Here is a 24,863-nt window from a genome sequence, read left to right on the forward strand (position 1 = left end):
AGCCCCCACATTGACTAATACCCTGTATATAGCCTCCACATTGACTCTGTACTGTAATACCCTGTATATAGCCTCCACATTGACTCTGTACTGTAATACCCTGTATATAGCCTCCACATTGACTCTGTATATAGCCTTTACTGCTGCTCTTTTTTTCTCTACTTATCTATTTTTTACTTAATTAACGCTTATTTGATTTTGTTTTGGGAATATAGATTATTTTGTTATAGATTACTTAGCAAGATGTGGCTGGTGGTTGTAGCATTTCTTACACATGACCCATCAATTTAGACAACTGCGTCTGGGTAAGAATCATCTAACATTTATACATATATTTATCTGGACACTTTCTATTGACCTGGAATGTTCCCTTATTGTAGGGTACTACTTTTAGTCTTAATCTTTACTACACTACTCACTGTTTAGCACATGACCTCACATGAATCCTTAAAGAGATGTGTAGTGCAGGTTTAATTGGGTTTAAACGATGCTGAATATGTGTAGACAAAGGAGAGCTCTCAAGTAGGTACCAAAACATTCAAAGGCCATTTTCTCAAAAGTGAGTTTACAAGTTGATCAACTTTCAAAGCAGAATTACTTTCCCATTGTTCCTGAGCTGTAGTGTATGAAGTACCATTTTGTAGCTCTGAGTCTCTACTTTTATCCAATGTAAAAAAACACAATTTCAAACTTTGATACATAAGACCGAATCCAGGTGGTCGGTCATCATAGTGGTCTCTGACATCATAGCGGTCTCTGACATCATAGTGGTCTCTGACATCATAGTGGTCTCTGACATCATAGTGGTCTCTGACATCATAGTGGTCTCTGACATCATAGTGGTCTCTGACATCATAGTGGTCTCTGACATCATAGTGGTCAGAATCGCTCTGAACAAGCATAAACTTGCGGCTTTTTTCAATACTGAATGTCATTGAGAAAACAAAGAGGTGTCAAAAAAAACATTAGCAAACATCCTTTCTGAATTTAAAAGTAATCATTGAAATAATCATGTCGATTTTCTAAAGTATCTAATCTGATTACAATTACTTTTGCTGGTCATCTAACCCTGGTAGTAAGTAAGGGCTCCCGAGTGGTGCCGCGGTCTAAGGCACTGCATCTCAGTGCTAAAGGCGTCACTACAGACCTGGTTCGATTTCAGGCTGTATCACAACCGGCCGTGATTGGGAGTCCCATTGAGCAGCGCACAATTGGCCCAGCGTCTTCCGGGTTAGGGCTTGGCCTTCATTGTAAATAAGAATTTGTTCTTAATTAACTGACTTGCCTAGTTAAATAATATACTTTTTTAAAGGAGTTGAAAATTATCTAATTAGCTAAAAATGGTCTGTGATGAGAATTAAACTCGCAACCTTTGGGTTGCTAGACGTTCTTGTTATACGCAGGACTTTTGTTTTTGCCTTAACTTAAGTAACCTCCAGTCTTCTGTAACCATGCCAAACGTAACATATCACACTAATTTAAGTATCCTATGTTACTTCTAGTGTAAGAGACCACGCTGAGTTATTGAAGTTACTGAATCCTACTAGTTAGTATCAGCAGTTAGAACATTAGTTTGCTAGCTACATGAGTGACAAAGGCTGCTAGATAAATACTTTTGCTAACGTCAGCTACTGGCTCGAGTTTGTTGGAGTCGACAGCTAGGAACAGTATGCAACATAAATGCATTGCCTATGCATCATCATATGGACAGTTTATTCTAAACATTGAACTGCAATTGAATTTAAGATTTAAAAAAAAATAGTTTGTAGAACTGACCTTTTTCAATCCTCGTCCAGGTTGCCATGTTTAAATATATATATATATACAAATTTTTACACCGGTGCACCTTGCCTTATGTTAAATTCGTCACGTGTAGAAACAACGCAGGCAACTTTGCATGCCGGTGGGGGGCAGACGGATAGGGCAGACGGTACGAGCTGGAAGCCATGTTTGTTGTTCCTCCTTCTGCCACTTCGGAGTTCGGTACGTTCAGGGTCTGAACGTTCAAGAACTCCGTCTGCATGTCTTTATTATCAACAATATCGCCACTAAATATTCTCTACCACCCTCCGAATGCAGGTAATACATGTTTTTTTTTTATTGTTCATAGTTGCAGTTATACAATTTGTATCGCGGAATGTCTCTCTGCATTTCTCCCGTCCGGTTTTTGTCTCACCTCTTCCCAAGGTCCAAGTACCAGAGCTAGGTAGCTTTCTGGCGCAGGAAAGGCTGTGCTCTCAGACCGCCTGTCAATTTACTCAACACCCATGCTTCAAGCCTTTGGTATATTTACTGTCGAAAGTAACGGGAACGTTCAGTTGTGTGTTCAAGTTGTTAAAACTGCTGAGATGTATTTGTAACTAGGTGCTGTTGTTGCTCATACAAATGTGTCATGCATGCTATTGAATGGTTTTGACAGCTGGCAAGTAAACTTCTCTTGCAAAGCAGGCCCGGTGTATTTGCATAGCTGTTGCTACTTTTGACATTTGGCAATACTGTCAACACGCAATTGTCACTGCATTTTACAATCATCGGTCGTTTTAATAATTGCAAATTAGCTAGGTAACGTTATTGAAATGTAGCTAGTTTGGTTGGTTGCTAAAGTGTTGTAGTTACTGTGTCATTATCAAAGACCCAGCTGTGTAAGCAGCTGTCAATGGACCTCGAAAAGATATTCTCGGATGACAGCCCCGGTGTTTATTTCTTATACCCGGTCACCAGCCAAAGAACGAACCTTATTAAATCCCTATTCATACTGGGGTGGTGGTGTTGTTGCCACTATCACTGGTACAGGACGTGTGGCCGACTTGTGTTTGGACAGATAAACAGATTATGTAACTACTAAGCCAGCTCCGAACATCTTCCCTGCTAGCTACACTTCAACTTTGACATAACACGTATTTGTGTTACTAATTGTTACTTCCTCTATAGCTGCAAGCTTTCAATACCTTTCCCATGTTACTGACACCAGAATGATTTCTCAATGAGACATCTGCACAATATAACTAAAATATCAATGAGGACCACACCCACACACACACACACACACAATTTAAAGATATTAAAGCTGGACACCTCCTACAGACAGGAGGCACCCCAGGAGACCATGTGTAATTCAAACCCTGGTGAATCAACATTTCTTGTGTAATAATCTGCCTTGTTGGTGTGTGTCTACTAGGCATTTGACCTGGCTCGTTGGTGTGTGTTCCTTAGATTAACAGGTATGCCAAAGGAAAAATATGATTCCCCGGATCCTCGCCGATTATACACCATCATGTCAGCTGAGGAGGCAGCCAACGGGAAGAAGTCGCACTGGGCCGAGCTGGAGATATCAGGTCAGTCAGTTAGTCAGTCTGTTAGCTGGAGATATCAGGTCAGTCAGTCAGTCAGTTAGTTAGCTGGAGACATCAGGTCAGTTAGTTAGCTGGAGACATCAGGTCAGTTAGTTAGCTGGAGACATCAGGTCAGTTAGTTAGCTGGAGACATCGGGTCAGTTAGTTAGCTGGAGACATCAGGTCAGTTAGTTAGCTGGAGACATCAGGTCAGTTAGTGAGCTGGAGACATCAGGTCAGTTAGTTAGCTGGAGACATCAGGTCAGTTAGTTAGCTGGAGATATCGGGTCAGTTAGTTGGAGATATCGGGTCAGTTAGTTGGCTGGAGATATCGGGTCAGTTAGTTGGCTGGTGATATCGGGTCAGTTAGTTGGCTGGTGATATCGGGTCAGTTAGTGGCTGGCTCGGGGTGATGGCTGGAGATATCGGGTCAGTTAGTTGGCTGGTGATATCGGGTCAGTTAGTTGGCTGGAGATATCGGGTCAGTTAGTTGGCTGGTGATATCGGGTCAGTTAGTTGGCTGGTGATATCGGGTCTGGAGATATCGGGTCAGTTAGTTGGCTGGTGATATCGGGTCAGTTTAGCTGGAGATAGCTGCTGGAGATATCAGGTCCGTTAGCTAGCTGGAGATATCAGGTAGCAGTGGAGATATCAGGTCCGTTAGCTGGAGATATCTGGAGATATCAGGTCAGTTAGCTAGCTGGAGATATCGGGTCAGTTAGCTAGCTGGAGATATCGGGTCAGTTAGCTAGATGGAGATATCGGGTCAGTTAGCTAGCTAGATGGAGATATCGGGTCAGTTAGCTAGATGGAGATATCGGGTCAGTTAGCTAGATGGAGATATCGGGTCAGTTAGCTAGATGGAGATATCGGGTCAGTTAGCTAGATGGAGATATCGGGTCAGTTAGCTAGATGGAGATATCGGGTCAGTTAGCTAGATGGAGATATCGGGTCAGTTAGCTAGATGGAGATATCGGGTCAGTTAGCTAGATGGAGATATCGGGTCAGTTAGCTAGATGGAGATATCGGGTCAGTTAGCTAGATGGAGATATCGGGTCAGTTAGCTAGATGGAGATATCGGGTCAGTTAGCTAGATGGATCGGGTCATATCGGGATATCAGTTAGTTAGCTGGAGATATCAGGTCAATCAGTGACAGTCAGTCTTAGCTGGAGATATTGGGTCAGTTAGTTAGCTGGAGATATCAGGTCAATCAGTGACAGCCAGTCTGATAGGTTGAGATATTGGGTCAGTTAGTTAGCTGGAGATATCAGGTCAGTTAGCTAGATGGAGATATCGGGTCAGTTAGCTAGATGGAGATATCGGGTCAGTTAGCTAGCTGGAGATATCGGGTCAGTTAGCTAGCTGGAGATATCGGGTCAGTTAGCTAGCTGGAGATATCGGGTCAGTTAGCTAGCTGGAGATATCAGGTCAGTTAGCTAGCTGGAGATATCAGTCAGTTAGTTAGCTGGAGATATCAGGTCAGTTGGAGATATCAGGTAGCTGGAGATATCGGGTCAGTTAGCTAGCTGGAGATATCGGGTCAGTTAGCTAGCTGGAGATATCGGGTCAGTTAGCTAGCTGGAGATATCGGGTCAGTTAGCTAGCTGGAGATATCGGGTCAGTTAGTTAGCTGGAGATATCGGGTCAGTTAGTTAGCTGGAGATATCGGGTCAGTTAGCTAGCTGGAGATATCGGGTCAGTTAGCTAGCTGGAGATATCGGGTCCGTTAGCTAGCTGGAGATATCAGCTAGCTGGAGATATCGGGTCAGTTAGTTAGCTGGAGATATCGGGTCAGTTAGCTAGCTGGAGATATCGGGTCAGTTAGCTAGCTGGAGATATCGGGTCAGTTAGCTAGCTGGAGATATCGGGTCAGTTAGCTAGCTGGAGATATCGGGTCAGTTAGCTAGCTGGAGATATCGGGTCAGTTAGCTAGCTGGAGATATCGGGTCAGTTAGCTAGCTGGAGATATCGGGTCAGTTAGCTAGCTGGAGATATCAGGTCAGTCAGTGACAGTCAGTCTGTTAGGTTGAGATATCAGGTCAGTTAGTTAGCTGGAGATATCAGGTCAGTCTGTTAGCTGGAGATATCGGATCAGTCTGTTAGCTGGAGATATCAGGTCAGTTAGCTAGCTGGAGATATCAGGTCAGTTAGCTAGCTGGAGATATCAGGTCAGTTAGCTAGCTGGAGATATCAGGTCAGTTAGCTAGCTGGAGATATCAGGTCAGTTAGCTAGCTGGAGATATCAGGTCAGTTAGCTAGCTGGAGATATCAGGTCAGTTAGCTAGCTGGAGATATCAGGTCAGTTAGCTAGCTGGAGATATCGGGTCAGTCTGTTAGCTGGAGATATCATGTCAGTTAGCTATCTGGAGATATCAGGTCAGTTAGCTAGCTGGAGATATCAGGTCAGTTAGCTAGCTGGAGATATCAGTCAGTTAGTTATCTGGATATATCGGGTCAGTTAGTTAGCTGGAGGTGACAGTCAGTCAGTTAGGTTGAGATATCAGGTCAGTCAGAAATACCGGGACAGTCAGTCAGTTAGTTGGAAATATCAGGTCAGTTAGCTGGAAATATCAGGTCAGTCAGTGACAGTCAGTCAGTTAGTAAGCTGGAGATATCAGGTCAGTTAGTTAGCTGGAGATATCGGGTTAGCTGGAGATATCGGGTCAGTTAGCTAGATGGAGATATCGGGTCAGTTAGCTAGATGGAGATATCGGGTTAGCTGGAGATATCGGGTCAGTTAGCTAGATGGAGATATCGGGTCAGTTAGCTAGATGGAGATATCGGGTCAGTTAGCTAGATGGAGATATCGGGTCAGTTAGCTAGATGGAGATATCGGGTCAGTTCAGCTGTTGATGGAGATATCGGGTCAGTTAGCTAGCTGGAGATATCAGGTCAGTTAGCTAGCTGGAGATATCAGGTCAGTTAGCTAGCTGGAGATATCAGGTCAGTTAGTTAGCTGGAGATATCAGGTCAGTTAGCTAGCTGGAGATATCAGGTCAGTTAGCTAGCTGGAGATATCAGGTCAGTTAGCTAGCTGGAGATATCAGGTCAGTTAGCTAGCTGGAGATATCAGGTCAGTTAGCTAGCTGGAGATATCAGGTCAGTTAGCTAGCTGGAGATGTCAGGTCAGTTAGCTAGCTGGAGGTGACAGTCAGTCAGTTAGGTTGAGATATCAGGTCAGTCAGAAATACCGGGACAGTCAGTCAGTTAGTTGGAAATATCAGGTCAGTTAGCTGGAAATATCAGGTCAGTCAGTGACAGTCAGTCAGTTAGTAAGCTGGAGATATCAGGTCAGTTAGTTAGCTGGAGATATCAGGTCAATCAGTGACAGTCAGTCTGATAGGTTGAGATATCGGGTCAGTTAGTTAGCTGGAGATATCGGGTCAGTTAGTTAGCTGGAGATATCGGGTTAGCTGGAGATATCGGGTCAGTTAGCTAGATGGAGATATCGGGTCAGTTAGCTAGATGGAGATATCGGGTCAGTTAGCTAGATGGAGATATCGGGTCAGTTAGCTAGATGGAGATATCGGGTCAGTTAGCTTGATGGAGATATCGGGTCAGTTAGCTAGATGGAGATATCGGGTCAGTTAGCTAGATGGAGATATCGGGTCAGTTAGCTAGATGGAGATATCGGGTCAGTCAGTGACAGTCAGTCTGTTAGGTTGAGATATCGGGTCAGTTAGTTAGGTTGAGATATCGGGTCAGTTAGTTAGCTGGAGATATCAGGTCAGTTAGTTAGCTGGAGATATCGGGTCAGTTAGTGAGCTGGAGATATCGGGTGAGTTAGTTAGCTGGAGATATCAGGTCAGTTAGTTAGCTGGAGATATCGGGTCAGTTAGTGAGCTGGAGATATCAGGTCTAAGGTTTAAAGTCAGTTTTTCACAATTCCTGACATTTAATCCTAGTAAATATTCCCTGTTTCACATCAGTTAGGATCACCACTTTATTTGAATAATGTGAAATGTCAGAATAATAGCAGAGAGAATAATTTATTTCAGCTTTTATTTCTTTCATCACATTCCCAGTGGTCAGAAGTTAACATGCACCCAATTAGTATTTGGTAGCATTGCCTTTTAAATTGTTTTACTTGGATCAAACGTTTCGTGCAGCCTTCCACAAGCTTCCCACAATAAGTTGGCTGAATTTTGGCCCATTCCTCCTGACAGAGCTGGTGTAACTGAGTCAGGTTTGTAGGCCTCCTCGCAAACACTTTTTCAGTTCTGCCAATACATTTTCTATAGAATTGAGGTCAGGGCTTTGTGATGGCCACTCCAATACCTTGACTTTGATGTCCTTTAGCCATTTTGCTACAACTTTGGAAGTATGCTTGGGGTCATTGTCCAGTTGGAATACCCATTTGCGACCAAGCTTTAACTTCCTGACTGATGTCTTGAGATATTGTTTCAATATATCCACATAATTTTCCTTCCTCATGAAGCCATCTATTTTCTGAAGTGCACCAGTCCATCCTGCAGCAAAGCACCCCCACAACATGATGCTGCCACCCCAGTACTTCAGGGTTGGGATGGTGTTCTTCAGCTTGCAAGCCTCCACCTTTCTCCTCCAAACATAACGATGGTCATTATTGCCAAACAGTTCCCTTCCCCAGATCTGTGCCTCGACACAACCCTGTCTCGAGCTCTACAGACAATTATTTTGATATCATGGCTTGGTTTTTGCACTGACATGCACTGCCAGTTGTGGGACCTTGTATAGACAGGTGTGTGCCTTTCCAAATCATGTCCAATCAATATAATTTACCACAGGTGGACACCAATCAAGTTGTAGACACATCCCAAGGATGATCAATGGAAACATAATGCAAACAGGATGCACCGGAGCTCAATTTCGAGTCTCATAGCAAAGGGTCTGAATACTTATGTAAATAAGTTTTTTTGGTTTTAATAACTAAATAAAAACCTGTTTTCGCTTTGTTATTTTGTGTACATTGATGAGGGGGGAAAAAACTATTTAATCCATTTTAGATTAAAGCTGTAATATGGAAGGGGGTCTGAATGCTTTCCGAAGGCACTGTATATGATTTAGTAATTAGGATTCGTTATCTGTTATGATAAATTAGGCATTGTTGTTCGCTGTTGGCATGAATGAGCACATATTTTTTTCCAGTACAGCCCTTGTTAAAAAAAAGTACTCAAGTACTTGAAAAAAAATCATACGAGGACTCGGAACAGTCAAAGATCTAATTCCCATCCCTACTGTGAAGAATGCAATATTGGAAGCCTTATCTGTAGCATTTAGCTCTAACATTTCACCCATCTCTCCTCTGTCTCATCTCCAGGTCGGGTCAGAAGTCTGAGCAGTTCTCTGTGGACTCTCACCCACCTGACGGCTCTACACATCAACGACAACAACCTGAGTCGTATCCCGCCTGACATCGCCAAGCTGCCACACCTGGCCTACCTGAACCTGTCGTCCAACAAGCTCCGCAGCTTGCCCGCCGAACTCGGAAACATGGTGTCTCTCAGGTAAGAGCTCCTGTGTGGTTGTGTATTCTTGAAGTGGTGCTGGCAACTCTTAAGGCTGTGGGTTCAATTTCCGGTTGGGATCACATACACTTACTGAAAATGTATGCACTCACTGTACTGTAAGTGTCTGTTCATAGAAGCCTTTGCAAAGTGGCATAAGACGCCACCAGGATGGTGGAGGTTTTCCACTTTCTACAGACTTTCTTTCTTCCCGCTGTGTTCCCTATCACCCCCCCCCCAGGGAGTTGCTTTTAAACAACAATCTTTTGCGAGTTCTACCTTACGAACTCGGGCGGCTGTTCCAGTTACAAACCCTGGGGCTAAAAGGTACGTCTTAGTTTGGTAACGCTTTACTTTAAGGTTACCTTTTATAATCCTATAAAGGGTTTATAATGACTTAATTCATTATTAATTAAACATTTTATTAACACAGTTAAGTGTGCAGGGAACCACAGCGTTAGATTATTATTATTATTATTAATAAGGCTTATTGTATCTCTGTGCAGGTAACCCTTTGTCCCAAGACATCCTCAACCTGTACCAGGAATCAGACGGAACCAGAAAGCTCTTGAACTACATGCTTGACAATCTAGCAGGTAAATATGGTTCAACTATACATGGTTGGCAATCTAGCAGGTAAATAAGTCAACCGATTCACTTTACAACAAAACAAGATACATATTGAGTCTAAACCTGACCGGAGCACCTGATTTGTCATATTTTCTTCTCCTGAACCAAATATCATTAAAGTCCTGTTTCCCTTTCTAATTAATCAATTAGTTAATTTCTATATTCATTTTGTTTTATCGTGTCCTTTCTTTGTTTAGTGCACCCAGAACAGCTCCCCCAGAGACCTTGGATCACCTTGAAGGAGCGGGACCCAATGATCCCTACAGGTACTTTGGGATAACTCTCAGTGGGAGCTACAGGTACTTTGGGATAACTCTCAGTGGGAGCTACAGGTACTTTGGGATAACTCTCAGTGGGAGCTACAGGTACTTTGGGATAACTCTCAGTGGGAGCTACAGGTACTTTGGGATAACTCTCAGTGGGAGCTACAGGTACTTTGGGATAACTCTCAGTGGGAGCTACAGGTACTTTGGGATAACTCCCAGTGGGAGCTACAGGTACTTTGGGATAACTCTCAGTGGGAGCTACAGGTACTTTGGGATAACTCTCAGTGGGAGCTACAGGTACTTTGGGATAACTCTCAGTGGGAGCTACAGGTACTTTGGGATAACTCCCAGTGGGAGCTACAGGTACTTTGGGATAGTAGTATTAGAGTTATTATTAGTAGTAGTGGAAGTATTATTATTATTAGTAGCAGTAGTACTTGTAGTGTTAGAATTATTCTTATTATTAATAATAGAAGTATTATTTGTATTAGGAGCAGTAATAGTATTATATGTATTGTTATTATTAGTAGTAGAAGTATTATTTGTAGTAGGAGCAGTAATAGTATTATTACTTATTATTATTAGTAGAAGTATTATTAGTAGCAGCAGCAGTAGTATTAGAGTTATTATTAGTAGTAGTGGAAGTATTATTATTATTATTCCTATTATTAATAATAGTAGTAGTATTAGAAGTATTATTTGTAGTAGGAGCAGTAATAGTATTATATTTATTATTATTAGTAGAAGTATTATTAGTAGCAGCAGTAGTAGTCTTAATAGCACTACTACATACAGCACCAGTCAAAAGTTTGGACACACCTACTCATTCCAGGGTTTTTCTTTATTTTCACTATTTTCTACATTGTAGAATAATAGTGAAGACATCAAAACTATGAAATAACACACATGGAATCATGTCGTAACCAAACAAGTGTTAAACAAATCAAAATACATTTTATATTTGAGATTCTTCCAAAGTAGCCACCCTTTGCCTTGGTGACATTTTTGCACACTCTTGGCATTCTCTTAACCAACTTCATGAGGAAGTCACCTGGAATGCATTTCAAATAACGGGTGTGACTTGTTAAGTTAATTTGTGGAATTTCTTTCCTTAATGCGTTTGAGCCAATCAGTTGTGTGTCGACAAGGTAGGGGTGGTATACAGAAGATGTCCCTATTTGGTAAGACCAGCTCAAATAAGCAAAGACATATGACAGTCCATCATTACTTTAAGACATGAAGGTCAGTCAATACGGAACATTTCAAGAACTTTGAATGTTTCTTCAAGTGCAGTCTCTAAAACCAGCAAGTGCTATGATGCAACTGTCTCTCATGGGGACTGCCACAGGAAAAACACACCCAAAGTTACCTCTGCTGCAGAGGATAAGTTCATTAGAGTTACCAGCCTCAGAAATTGCAGCCCAAATAAATGATTCACAGTTCAGGTAACAGACACATCTCAACATCAACTGTTCAGAGGAGACTGCGTCAATAAGGCCTTCATGGTCGAATTGCTGCAAAGAAACCACTACTAAAGGACACCAATAAGCAGAAGAGACTTGCTTTGGCCAAGAAACACAGGCAATGGACATTAGACCTGTGGAAATCTGTCCTTTGGTCTTATTTGAGATTTGGTTCCAACTACCGTGTCTTTGTGAGATGCGGAGTATGTGAACAGATGATCTCTGCATGTGTGGTTCCCACAGTGAAGCATGGAGGAGGAGGTGTGATGGTGTGGGGGTGCTTTGCTGGTGACACTGTCAGTGATTTATTTAGAATTCAAGGCACACTTTACCCGTATGGCTACCACAACATTCTGCAGCGATATGCCATCCCATCTGGTTTGCGCTTAGTGGGACTATCATTTGTTTTTCAACAGGACAATGACCCAATACACCTCCAGGCTGTGTAAGGGCTATTTGACCAAGGAGGAGAGTGATGGAGTGCTGCATCAGATGACCTGGTCTCCACAATCACCCGACCTCATCCCAATAGAGATAGTTTGGGATGAGTTGGACCGCAAAGGGAAGGAAAAGCAGCCAACAAGTGTTCGTCATATGTGTGAACTCCTTCAAGACTGTTGGAAAAGCATTTCAGGTGAAGCTGGTTGAGAGAATGCCAAGAGTGTACAAAGCTGTCATCAGGGCAAAGGGTGGCTACTTTGAAGTGTCTAAAATATATTTTGATTTGTTTGCAACTTTTTTTGGTTACTACATGATTTCCCGTATGTGTTATTTCATAGTTTTGATGTTTTCACTATTATTCTACAATGTGGAAAATAGTCAAAATAAAGAAAAACCCTTGAAATGAGAAGGTGTGTCCAACCTTTAGACTGGTGCTGTATGTCATTGAGTTGTTGATGGTGTATTGAATATCCTCCCTTCCTCTCCCAGCCATGTTCACAGTGATGTGTTACAACGTCCTGTGTGATAAGTACGCAACGCGTCAGCTGTACGGCTACTGTCCCTCCTGGGCCCTCAACTGGGAGTACAGGAAGAAAGGCATCATGGAGGAGATCACACACTGTGACGCTGACATCATCAGTCTGCAGGTAGGGTCTGACGTCGTCGTTCTGCAGGTAGGGTCTGACGTCGTCGTTCTGCAGGTAGGGTCTGACGTCGTCGTTCTGCAGGTAGGGTCTGACGTCGTCGTTCTGCAGGTAGGGTCTGACGTCGTCGTTCTGCAGGTAGGGTCTGACGTCGTCGTTCTGCAGGTAGGGTCTGACGTCGTCGTTCTGCAGGTAGGGTCTGACGTCGTCGTTCTGCAGGTAGGGTCTGACGCAGGTAGGGTCGTTCTGCAGGTAGGGTCTGACGTCGTCGTTCTGCAGGTAGGGTCTGACGACGTCGTTCTGCAGGTAGGGTCTGACGTCGTCGTTCTGCAGGTAGGGTCTGACGTCGTCGTTCTGCAGGTAGGGTCTGACGTCGTCGTTCTGCAGGTAGGGTCTGACGTCGTCGTTCTGCAGGTAGGGTCTGACGTCGTCGTTCTGCAGGTAGGGTCTGACGTCGTCGTTCTGCAGGTAGGGTCTGACGTCGTCGTTCTGCAGGTAGGGTCTGACGTCGTCGTTCTGCAGGTAGGGTCTGACCTCGTCGTTCTGCAGGTAGGGTCTGACGCTCGTCGTTCTGCAGGTAGGGTCTGACGTCGTCGTTCTGCAGGTAGGGTCTGACGTCGTCGTTCTGCAGGTAGGGTCTGACGTCGACGTTCTGCAGGTAGGGTCTGACGTCGACGTTCTGCAGGTAGGGTCTGACGTCGTCGGTCTACAGGTAGGGTCTGACATCATGTTTGTGAACCCCAGGAAGAGTATCTGATGGGATTATACCAGTTAATCAGTATACAATAAAACCAGTAAACCTCCACACATCAAGAGGTCATTTTAGCCAGTGTGTTTGGATGTGTTCAGTAGAACCCATTCAGACCCAGGCTTTTGTGTCTTTTACACCGGAGCAAAGTAAACATCCACTAAAACTATTCTAACATGACGGCCATCTTGGTCGTGTGTCCTCAGGAGGTGGAGACGGAGCAGTACCACGCCCTCTTCCTGGAGACTCTAAAGGACCATGGGTACGAGGGGTACTTCTGCCCAAAGTCTCGTGCCAAACTGGTCTCAGAACAGGAGAGGAAGCACGTGGACGGATGTGCTGTGTTCTTCAAGACTGAGAAGTGAGTAAATTTAATCGATTACATTTATTTTATAAAGCTCATTTTACGTTAGCAGTGCTTTACTGCAAAGTGCTTTACAGATATCCAGCCTAAAAGTGAATAATTCCTAATAATTTACCTGTGCTTGATTGAACTTGCCTCTTGCAATGGGAACCTATAAAAAAAAAGTGCAAACCCCGCCCACAATTGATTCACTCCAGGCGGGCTTAAATCAGTTCACTCCAGGCGGGCTTAAATCAAATGCTCAAAGTATTTAAAATAATTTAAATAGTGTTTGAACCCATGTCTGGTTATGTTTCAGATTTACTCTGGTGCAGAAACACACGGTGGAGTTCAACCAGGTTGCCATGGCAAACTCTGAGGGTTCAGAGGTCATGTTGAACAGGGTCATGACCAAGGACAACATCGGGGTCGCTGTCCTACTGGAGGTCAACAAGGACATGTTCTCTGGTGGTGAGGAACCTGTTAATCAGTCATCAATCAGCCAATCAATCAAAAAATATAATGCCCTTTTAGTGTAAGAGCTGTTTCAAAAGACCGGCTGAAATTTCCTCCTGTTTTGGTAGGATGGAGTTTTGGCCTGCCTGGTGACATCACCAGGTAGTGAATTAGTTCATAGACCAATAAGAAAGAGAGTTCCAAACCTCCTGTGCGAATAAACTAGTTTTCACCTCCACAATCAGACCACTTCCAGACAGTCCTAGCAAAATTGTTGCTTGAGAAATTTGCTCTCAACAGCATCTGCTAAATGATGAAAATCTAAAAATGGAACTTCAGTGGTATTCTTTCCCTGTCCTAGAGATCACCATCATTTGTCTTTCCCTTTTGATGTATGGTTTTTACCAGTACCTAACTCTACCAGTAGATGGCAGTCCCTGCTCCTCCAAAGTCTTAAACGTTGACATAATTTGGCCTGGTATAATGCAAACAAGTCCACTACTTTTTAAGTTTCAAGGTCACCTGAAAATACTGTTAAATACTTGAAAAGTTCTTGATATAACCACACCTTGACCAAATAGGTTAACTAACTCTTACCACTGTTCTGTGGACTGAAAGGAGAATGGAAAATAAATTATTTGTCTTCTGTTTGTCAGGCATGAAGCCTCTGCAGGAGACACAGTTCCTTCTGGTGGCTAACGCCCACATGCACTGGGACCCAGAGTTCTGTGACGTCAAGCTGATTCAGACCATGATGTTCCTGTCTGAGCTGAAGAGCATCAACGAGAGGGCGCTGAGCTCCGTGGCAACAGGCTCCCCGACCTCCGACCCCTCCTCCATCCCTATCGTCCTCTGTGCTGACCTCAACTCCCTGCCAGACTCTGGTAAGGATCTGACCTTTGACCCGGCTCAGAACTAACCCTTTTCACTGAAGCAAATCTGTGTTCCATATGATATGTTACTCAGGTACTCCAATACACGAGAAAACAGTGGTTAACTGTGTCAATGCCCCTTCGTTCCCCATCCAGTATTAACTGATTCCATGGCCCCCCTCCCACCAGGTGTAGTGCAGTACCTGAGTAATGGTGGTGTACTGTTTTAATGTCACCACACCATATTAACTGTTATAATGCCCCCCTACCTATACCATATTAACTGTTATAATGCCCCCTACCTACACCATATTAACTGTTTTAATGTCCCCCCTACCTACACCATATTAACTGTTATAATGCCCCCCCCTACCTACACCATATTAACTGTTATAATGCCCCCCCTACCTACACCATATTAACTGTTATAATTCCCCCTACCTATACCATATTAACTGTTATAATGCCCCCCTACCTACACCATATTAACTGTTATAATCCCCCCCCTACCTACACCATATTAACTGTTATAATCCCCCCTACCTACACCATATTAACTGTTAAATGACCTAAAATTCTGTTATAATGGAACCATATTAACTGTTATAATCCCCCCCTGTACACCTAGTTAGATCACCATCATTTGTTATAATGCCCCCCCTACCTTTGATTATGGTTTAATACCAGTACCTAACTCTACCAGTAGATGGTTAGTCCCTGCTCCACCATAAAGTCTTAAACCTTACACCATATTAACTGTTATAATGCCCCCCTCCACACCATTTTAAGTTATAATGTCACCTGAAAATACTGTTATAATACCTTGACCATATTCTTGTTATAATGCCCCCCTACCTTGACCAATTAGGTTTAATAACCATATTAACTGTTATAATGCCCCCTACCTATACCATATTAACTGTTATAATGCCCCCTACCTATACCATATTAACTGTTATAATGTCCCCCACTACCTACACCATATTAACTGTTATAATGTCCCCCCTACCTACACCATATTAACTGTTATAATGTCTTCTGTTTTGTCCCCCATGAACCATATTAACTGTTATAATGTCCCCCCCTACCTACACCATATTAACTGGTTATAATGCCCCCATGCCTGGGACCATATTAAGTTATAATGACCCCCCTACCACACCATGATTAACTGTTATAATGAACACCATATTAACTGTTATAATGGCGCTACCTACACCATATTAACCCTACCTACACCATATTAACTGTTATAATCCCCCTACCTCCATCTGTTATATGCCCCCTACCTATACCATATTCTGTTATAATGCCCCCCTCCCTACACCAGATTCTGTTATAATGACCTTTGACCCCCAGAACTAACCTTTTCACTGAAGCAAATATTAATATGTTATAATGCCCCCCCTCAGGTACACCATATTAACTGTTATAATGCCCCCTAAACCATATTAACTGTTATAATGCCCCCTACCTACACCATATTAACTGTTATAATGCCCCCCCCCTACACCAGTATTAACTGTTATAATCCATGGCCCCCTGTTATAATGCCCCCCACCCACCAGGTTAGTGTTATAACCTGAGTACATGGTGGTTACTGTTATAATGTCCCCCTACCTACACCATATTAACTGTTATAATGCCCCCTACCTATACCATATTAACTGTTATAATGCCCCCTACCTATACCATATTAACTGTTATAATGCCCCCTACCTACACCATATTAACTGTTATAATGCCCCCCTACCTACACCATATTAACTGTTATAATGCCCCCCCTACCTATACCATATTAACTGTTATAATATAATGCCCCCTACCTACACCATATTAACTGTTATAATGCCCCCCTACCTATACCATATTAACTGTTATAATGCCCCCCTACCTACACCATATTAACTGTTATAATGCCCCCTACCTACACCATATTAACTGTTATAATGCCCCCTACCTACACCATATTAACTGTTATAATGCCCCCTACCTACACCATATTAACTGTTATAATGCCCCCCTACCTACACCATATTAACTGTTATAATGCCCCCTACCTACACCATATTAACTGTTATAATGCCCCCCCTACCTACACCATATTAACTGTTATAATGCCCCCTACCTACACCATATTAACTGTTATAATGCCCCCCCTACCTACACCATATTAACTGTTATAATGCCCCCTACCTACACCATATTAACTGTTATAATGCCCCCCCTACCTACACCATATTAACTGTTATAATGCCCCCCTACCTACACCATATTAACTGTTATAATGCCCCCTACCTACACCATATTAACTGTTATAATGCCCCCTACCTACACCATATTAACTGTTATAATGCCCCCCCTACCTACACCATATTAACTGTTATAATGCCCCCTACCTACACCATATTAACTGTTATAATGCCCCCCCTACCTACACCATATTAACTGTTATAATGCCCCCCCTACCTACACCATATTAACTGTTATAATGCCCCCCCTACCTACACCATATTAACTGTTATAATGCCCCCCCTACCTACACCATATTAACTGTTATAATGCCCCCTACCTACACCATATTAACTGTTATAATGCCCCCCCCCCTACCTACACCATATTAACTGTTATAATGCCCCCTACCTACACCATATTAACTGTTATAATGCCCCCTACCCCCTGTTATAACCTATACCATATTAACTGTTATAATGCCCCCCTACCTACACCATATTAACTGTTATAATGCCCCCCCCTACCTACACCATATTAACTGTTATAATGCCCCCCCACCTACACCATATTAACTGTTATAATGCCCCCCTACCTACACCATATTAACTGTTATAATGCCCCCCCCCCTACCTACACCATATTAACTGTTATAATGCCCCCTACCTACACCATATTAACTGTTTTAATGTCCCCCCCCACCTACACCATATTAACTGTTATAATGCCCCCCCTACCACCAGGTGTAGTGGAGTATCTGAGTAATGGTGGTGTAGCAGAGAACCATAAGGACTTCAGAGAGCTGCGCTACAACGAAGCTCTCAGCAACTTCAGCTGCCAGGGGAAGAACGGCCCTTCTGACGGCAGCATCACTCACAGCTTCCAGCTGAAGAGCGCTTACCAGGGCAGCCTCATGTCTTATACCAACTACACCTATGACTTTAAGGTAGGTTACACCTCTATATACTAACCCTACCCCTACCAGGGCAGCCTCATGTCTTACACCAACTACACCTATGACTTCAAGGTAGGTTACACCTCTATATACTAACCCTACCCCTACCAGGGCAGCCTCATGTCTTATACCAACTACACCTATGACTTTAGGTAGGTTACAGGTTACACCCCTCTCATGTCTTATACTAACCCTACCCCTACTAACCCTACCCCTACCAGGGCAGCCTCATGTCTTATACCAACTACACCTATGACTTTAAGGTAGGTTACACCTCTATATACTAACCCTACCCCTACCAGGGCAGCCTCATGTCTTATACCAACTACACCTATGACTTCAAGGTAGGTTACACCTCTATATACTAACCCTACCCCTACCAGGGCAGCCTCATGTCTTATACCAACTACACCTATGACTTTCAAGGTAGGTTACACCTCTATATACTAACCCTACCCCTACCAGGGCAGCCTCATGTCTTATACCAACTACACCTATGACTTTAAGGTAGGTTACACCTCTATATACTAACCCTACCCCTACCAGGGCAGCCTCATGTCTTATACCAACTACACCTATGACTTCAAGGTAGGTTACACCTCTATATACTAACCCTACCCCTACCAGGGCAGCCTCATGTCTTATACCAACTACACCTATGACTTCAAGGTAGGTTACACCTCTATATACTAACCCTACCCCTACCAGGGCACCCCTACCAGGGCAACCTCATGTCTTATACCAACTACACCTATGACTTTAAGGTAGGTTACACCTCTATATACTAACCCTACCCCTACCAGGGCAGCCTCATGTCTTATACCAACTACACCTATGACTTCAAGGTAGGTTACACCTCTATATACTAACCCTACCCCTACCAGGGCAGCCTCATGTCTTATACCAACTACACCTATGACTTCAAGGTAGGTTACACCTCTATATACTAACCCTACCCCTACCAGGGCAGCCTCATGTCTTATACCAACTACACCTATGACTTCAAGGTAGGTTACACCTCTATATACTAACCCTACCCCTACCAGGGCAGCCTCATGTCTTACACCAACTACACCTATGACTTTAAGGTAGGTTACACCTCTATATACTAACCCTACCCCTACCAGGGCAGCCTTCATGTCTTATACCAACTACACCTATGACTTCAAGGTAGGTTACACCTCTATATACTAACCCTACCCCTACCAGGGCAGCCTCATGTCTTACACCAACTACACCTATGACTTTAAGGTAGGTTACACCTCTATATACTAACCCTACCCCTACCAGGGCAGCCTCATGTCTTATACCAACTACACCTATGACTTTACCAGGTAGGTTACACCTCTATATACTAACCCTACCCCTACCAGGGCAGCCTCATGTCTTATACCAACTACACCTATGACTTCAAGGTAGGTTACACCTCTATATACTAACCCTACCCCTACCAGGGCAGCCTCATGTCTTACACCAACTACACCTATGACTTTCAAGGTAGGTTACACCTCTATACTAACCCTACCCCTACCAGGGCAGCCTCATGTCTTATACCAACTACACCTATGACTTTAAGGTAGGTTACACCTCTATATACTAACCCTACCCCTACCAGGGCAGCCTCATGTCTTATACCAACTACACCTATGACTTTAAGGTAGGTTACACCTCTATATACTAACCCTACCCCTACCAGGGCAGCCTCATGTCTTATACCAACTACACTATGACTTCAAGGTAGGTTACACCTCTATATACTACCCCTACCAGGGCAGCCTCATGTCTTATACCAACTACACCTATGACTTCAAGGTAGGTTACACCTCTATATACTAACCCTACCCCTACCAGGGCAGCCTCATGTCTTATACCAACTACACCTATGACTTTCAAGGTAGGTTACACCTCTATATACTAACCCTACCCCTACCAGGGCAGCCTCATGTCTTATACCAACTACACCTATGACTTTAAGGTAGGTTACACCTCTATATACTAACCCTACCCCTACCAGGGCAGCCTCATGTCTTACACCAACTACACCTATGACTTCAAGGTAGGTTACACCTCTATATACTAACCCTACCCCTACCAGGGCAGCCTCATGTCTTACACCAACTATACGTATGACTTCAAGGTAGGTTACACCTCTATATACTAACCCTACCCCTACCAGGGCAGCCTCATGTCTTACACCAACTATACGTATGACTTCAAGGTAGGTTACACCTGTTGGATACTAAAATGAACTGAGTTAAATCGATTGGACTACTAGGAAAAGCTTTTAACGAAGTTTAGTCACCCAATGGGTCAAACAGGTCTACAGTCAAAGACATATTCCCATCAGCACAAGTGTAGGAACAGTTGAAGTCGGAAGTTTACATACACTTAGGTTGGAGTCATTAAAACTTGTTTTTCAACCACTCCACAAATTTCCTGTTAAACTATAGTTTGGCAAGTCGGTTAGGACATCAACTTTGTGCATGACACAAGTCATTTCTCCAACAATTGTTTACAGACAGATTATTTCACTTATAATTCATTGTATCAAAATTCCAGTGGGTCAGAAGTTTACATACACTACGTTGACTGTGCCTTTAAACAGCTTGGAAATTCCAGAAAATGATGTCATGGCTTTAGAAGCTTCTGATAGGGTATTTGACATCATTTGAGTCAATTGGAGGTGTACCTGTGGATGTATTTCAAGGCCTACCTTCAAACTCAAGCCTCTTTGCTTGACATCATGGGAAAATAAAAAGAAATCAGACAAGACATCAGAATATTTTTTTGTGGACCTCCACAAGTCTGGTTCATCCTTGGGAGCAATTTCCTAACGCCTGAAGGTACCACGTTCATCTGTACAAACAATAGTACGCAAGTATAAACACCATGGGACCACACAGCCGTCATACCACTCAGGAAGGAGACGCGTTCTGTCTCCTAGAGATGAACGTACTTTGGTGTGAAAAGTGCAAATCAATCCCAGAACAGCAGAAAAGGACCTTGTGAAGATGCTGGAGGAAATGGGTACAAAAGTATCTATATCCAAAGTAAAACGAGTCCTATATCGACAAAACCTGAAAGGCCGCTCAGCAAGGAAGAAGCCACTGATCCAAAACCCCCATTAAAAAAAGCCAGACTACAGTTTGCAACTGCACATGGGGACAAAGATCGTACTTTTTGGAGAAATTTCCTCTGGTCTGATGAAACAAAAATGTAACTGTTTGGTCATAATGACCATCGTTATGTTTGGAAGAAAAAGGGGGAGGCTTGCAAGCTGAAGAACACCATCCCAACCATGATGCACGGGGGTGGCAGCATCATGTTGTGGGGGTGCTTTGCTGCAGGAGGGACTGGTGCACTTCACAAAATAGATGGTGTCATGAGGTAGCAAAATTATGTGGATATAATGAAGCAACATCTTGGTCTCAAATAGGGTCTTCCAAATGGACAGTGACCCCAAGCAAACTTCCAAATTTGTGGCAAAATGGCTAAAGGACAACATAGTCAAGGTATTGGAGTGGTCATAACAAAGCCCTGACCTCAATCCTATAGAACATTTTTGGGCAGAACTGAAAAAGTGTTTGCGAGGAGGCCTACAAACCTGACTCAGTTACACCAGCTCTGTCAGGAGGAATGGGCCAAAGTTCACCCAACTTATTGTGGGAAGCTTGTGGAAGGCTATCCAAAACATTTGACCCAAGTTAGATAATTTAAAGGCAATGCTACCAAATACTAATTGAGTGTATGTAAACTTCTGACCCACCGGGAATGTGATGAAAGAAATAAAAGCTGAAATAAATCTCTCTACTATTATTCTGACATTTCACATTCTTAAAATAAACTCACCTAAGACAGGGAATGTTTACTAGATTAAATATCAGGAATTGTGAAAACTCAAGTTTAAATTTATTTGGCTAAGGTGTAAGTACAACTTCCAACTTCAACTGTATATACCCCACTTTAGGTGAAGTCTCCTTTTCTCTAAACATGACGTCTTTATTGCTAGTGATGTGAGTAATAAACTGTTCCTTCTCCCTTACTGTGACCTGACCTCAGCCCCCGTTACATCTCCAATTCATAGCTTTCCACACTCATCAGTGACCACAACCATGTGATTACCTTTCCCGTACTCAGTAACATTCCCAAGAACCCATATCCAACCTTAATGGACCCCCACCATATACATTGCTGCTATAGATAACCATTCACTTCTGCTGTAGCAAGTATTTCAAAATTACAACCCAACAACTGAAGCCAGACTGTGGGTCTTCTCCTTTCCATAGGATTCCTGATGTCAATCAATAGCATGTTCTGACAGGATGTAAACGTTCTGCATTCCCCCTCTCTCCCTCAGTACCAAGGATATTTCATAGTTCAAGTTTTGAATTCAGAACCCATCACACCTTAATACCACCAACTATATACGTATGACTTCAAGGTTAAACTGGGCTGCTCTGGAGTAGGATCTGTCCTCAGTTGAGTGCTCACAGTTTGTCATGTTTCGGCCCAGTTCGATAAGCCTAGCAACTCCTTGACCAGCAGTGAAGGTTGTGTGTTTCATATTCTTTACGTGTAACAATAGTAAAGAAAATCTCTTTCATTCTCTCTGTTTCACCTTCTCCCCCTCTTCCCGTCTCTCCTTCCGCAGGGTGTGATCGACTACATCTTCTTCTCCAAGACTCACATGTCTGTAGCTGGCTTGCTCGGTCCCCTGGAGTCTCAGTGGTTAACGGACAACAACATCACTGGCTGTCCCCACCCCCACATCCCCTCTGACCACTTCTCTCTGCTCGCCCAGCTGGAGCTCCACCCGCCCGTCAACACCTCCCTCAACGGCCTGCACCTGCCCGTCCACAGGTAGTGGGGCACCAACCTCTCACCCATGATCCTTGACCTTTGAACCCCTAATGCCCTGCCCCATCTCTGCCGAACAAACAAACCCAGACAGGCCATCCCCCCGACGGAGTATTCACCCCTTCTGCTCCTCTTTTAACCTCCATTTTGCACACTGATTGGATTTCTGTTTGTTTTGTTTGTTGTCTTTCTTTGTCTACATGAACGGCTTGATACCAAATTAGGGTTGGGATTTGTGTTTTGTGTTGTTTTCTGGTCACATTACATACCGCTGCCCTTCTCCTTGGACGCAAAAGTGCGTCCGAAATAGCACCCTATTCCCTATATAGTGCACTACTTTTGACCAGGGCCCTATGTGGGACTTGGTCTAAAGTAGTGCACGATATGGGGAATAGGGTTGCATTTGGGATGAAGGTCATCCTGATCTGGTGTCAGTGTTTTTTTTTTTGTTGCCTTAAACCTGGTTTGGATGGGGGTGACTTTTTGTCACATACGGTAACAATGACAACCGACTCAACCAATCCCAATCCTCAAGACAACTACTTAACATATTTTACAAATATGACATCCAAAGTTCTACTGAATTGTATTTTATGATCATGTTAAGTCCTATCATTTCAACATAAATGTTACCCCAAACACGTTGTTTCTTCTTCTCCTAAATCACAAAGGAAGGGGTGTGGGACTTTTCAGTATTGCTCGATCTGGTATAATGTATGGTAAGAGGACAGATGTGGTTTTCATCACGTCAGTATATCAGTCGAAGATTAAATGTAGATTTCAATATGGAAATCAAAATGTGAAATGTGGCTTCTATGGAGACCTATAGGAACAATCGTTGAACAGGATCCCAGCCCTACTAACTCAATCCCAGCATCCCTGTCAACTTACGTTGCTTTCACCTCACGTTGCTATTTATGTTGACACTACGCACTGATTTCCCGCTCGTACGTTTGAGTTGCTTGCGAGTGGTGTGTTCCCCTGATCCAAACTAAAATGAACTTATGGATTGCAGTCATTTTAGATATGTCTTTGACCAATGTATCTTGTTAATCATTATGATTTGGTCTTTAGCCTTTAAACTGCAGTGCATTTAACACCTTTAAAGTCATAAGCTCAACTTCCCCGAGGCTCGTAGCCCAACTTCCCCGAGGCTCGTAGCCCAACTTCCCCGAGGCTCGTTGCCCAACTTCCCCGAGGCTCGTAGCCCAAATTCCTCATCAATCCATCAATGTTTGATTGATAGATTTATTGAAGAATCCTCCCAAAACCAATCACATTTGCTTGCCATGTGTTGCGTTATCTATGTATTAAGAGGCATGAGAAAGCATTGGTGTGTTTCCAAGCCAGATGTCATTAAGGAAGTGGTCATGTCCTATCATTGATTAATGCTGAGTTGAATATATTTCTAATCAAAAGGCTCACAACAACCACAGTGGTTTTTAGCTCAATTTTACATAGCAATAGCTTCCAAACCATTGGAAATGTGTGTGTTAAGTAAAAAATAATAGTTTACGTCCCAAGTGACACCCTATTCCCAATATAGTGCACTACTTTAGACCAGAGCCCTATATAGTGCACTACTTTAGACCAGAGCCCTATATAGTGCACTACTTTAGACCAGAGCCCAATATAGTGCACTACTTTAGACCAGAGCCCTATTCCCTACATAGTGCACTACTTTAGACCAGAGCCCTATTCCCTATATAGTGCACTACTTTAGACCAGAGCCCTATTCCCTATATAGTGCACTGCTGTTGACCTGGGTCAAATGGTACTGGTCAACAGTAGAGCATCATGTATGTGATTACACAGGCAGCTCAACTCTGATCTTTTTTCCACTAATTGGTATTTTGACCAATCACATCAGACATTTCACATTACATATTTTTTAGAGCTGGTCTGATTTTTGTCAAAAGACCAATTAGTGCAAAAAATAATATCAGCATTGGGCTCTGCCTGTGTAAACACAGCCTGGGTGTAGGGTATGGGGAGCAATTTGGGACATAAGCCAAACTCAATGTGAAGCCCGGCTTACTGCAGTGGAACCCAGGGGTGTACTGTGCATTAAAAAAGACCTCTTCTGTTCATGACCAAGACTCTAGACTCGACTCTTAAGAAGCTGTTGTTTTGTGAA

General features: G+C 43.2%; 1 protein-coding gene across 2 annotated transcripts in view; it reads left to right on the forward strand.

Annotated features, from left to right (window-relative positions):
* Positions 1-1,895: 1,895 nt before the first annotated feature.
* LOC112262514 (CCR4-NOT transcription complex subunit 6-like) overlaps positions 1,896-24,863 on the forward strand; it is a 28,215-nt gene continuing 5,247 nt past the window's right edge. The window contains exons 1-13 of one of the 2 annotated variants that reach the window (XM_042331267.1): positions 1,896-2,079; positions 3,214-3,328; positions 7,183-7,189; positions 8,633-8,819; positions 9,061-9,146; positions 9,326-9,415; positions 9,647-9,715; positions 12,109-12,266; positions 13,218-13,372; positions 13,674-13,825; positions 14,467-14,694; positions 17,658-17,860; positions 22,521-23,367. In XM_042331267.1, coding sequence (XP_042187201.1) covers positions 1,898-2,079; positions 3,214-3,328; positions 7,183-7,189; positions 8,633-8,819; positions 9,061-9,146; positions 9,326-9,415; positions 9,647-9,715; positions 12,109-12,266; positions 13,218-13,372; positions 13,674-13,825; positions 14,467-14,694; positions 17,658-17,860; positions 22,521-22,733 — 1,845 coding nt within the window. In that variant the 5' untranslated portion in view covers positions 1,896-1,897 and the 3' untranslated portion in view covers positions 22,734-23,367. Of the gene's footprint in view, positions 2,080-3,213; positions 3,336-7,182; positions 7,190-8,632; positions 8,820-9,060; positions 9,147-9,325; positions 9,416-9,646; positions 9,716-12,108; positions 12,267-13,217; positions 13,373-13,673; positions 13,826-14,466; positions 14,695-17,657; positions 17,861-22,520; positions 23,368-24,863 lie in introns of those variants that run through there. The other variant, XM_042331266.1, reaches the window with a different exon arrangement.

This window comes from Oncorhynchus tshawytscha, linkage group LG12 (assembly GCF_018296145.1).
Source record: "Oncorhynchus tshawytscha isolate Ot180627B linkage group LG12, Otsh_v2.0, whole genome shotgun sequence".
Classification (NCBI taxonomy): domain Eukaryota; kingdom Metazoa; phylum Chordata; class Actinopteri; order Salmoniformes; family Salmonidae; genus Oncorhynchus; species Oncorhynchus tshawytscha.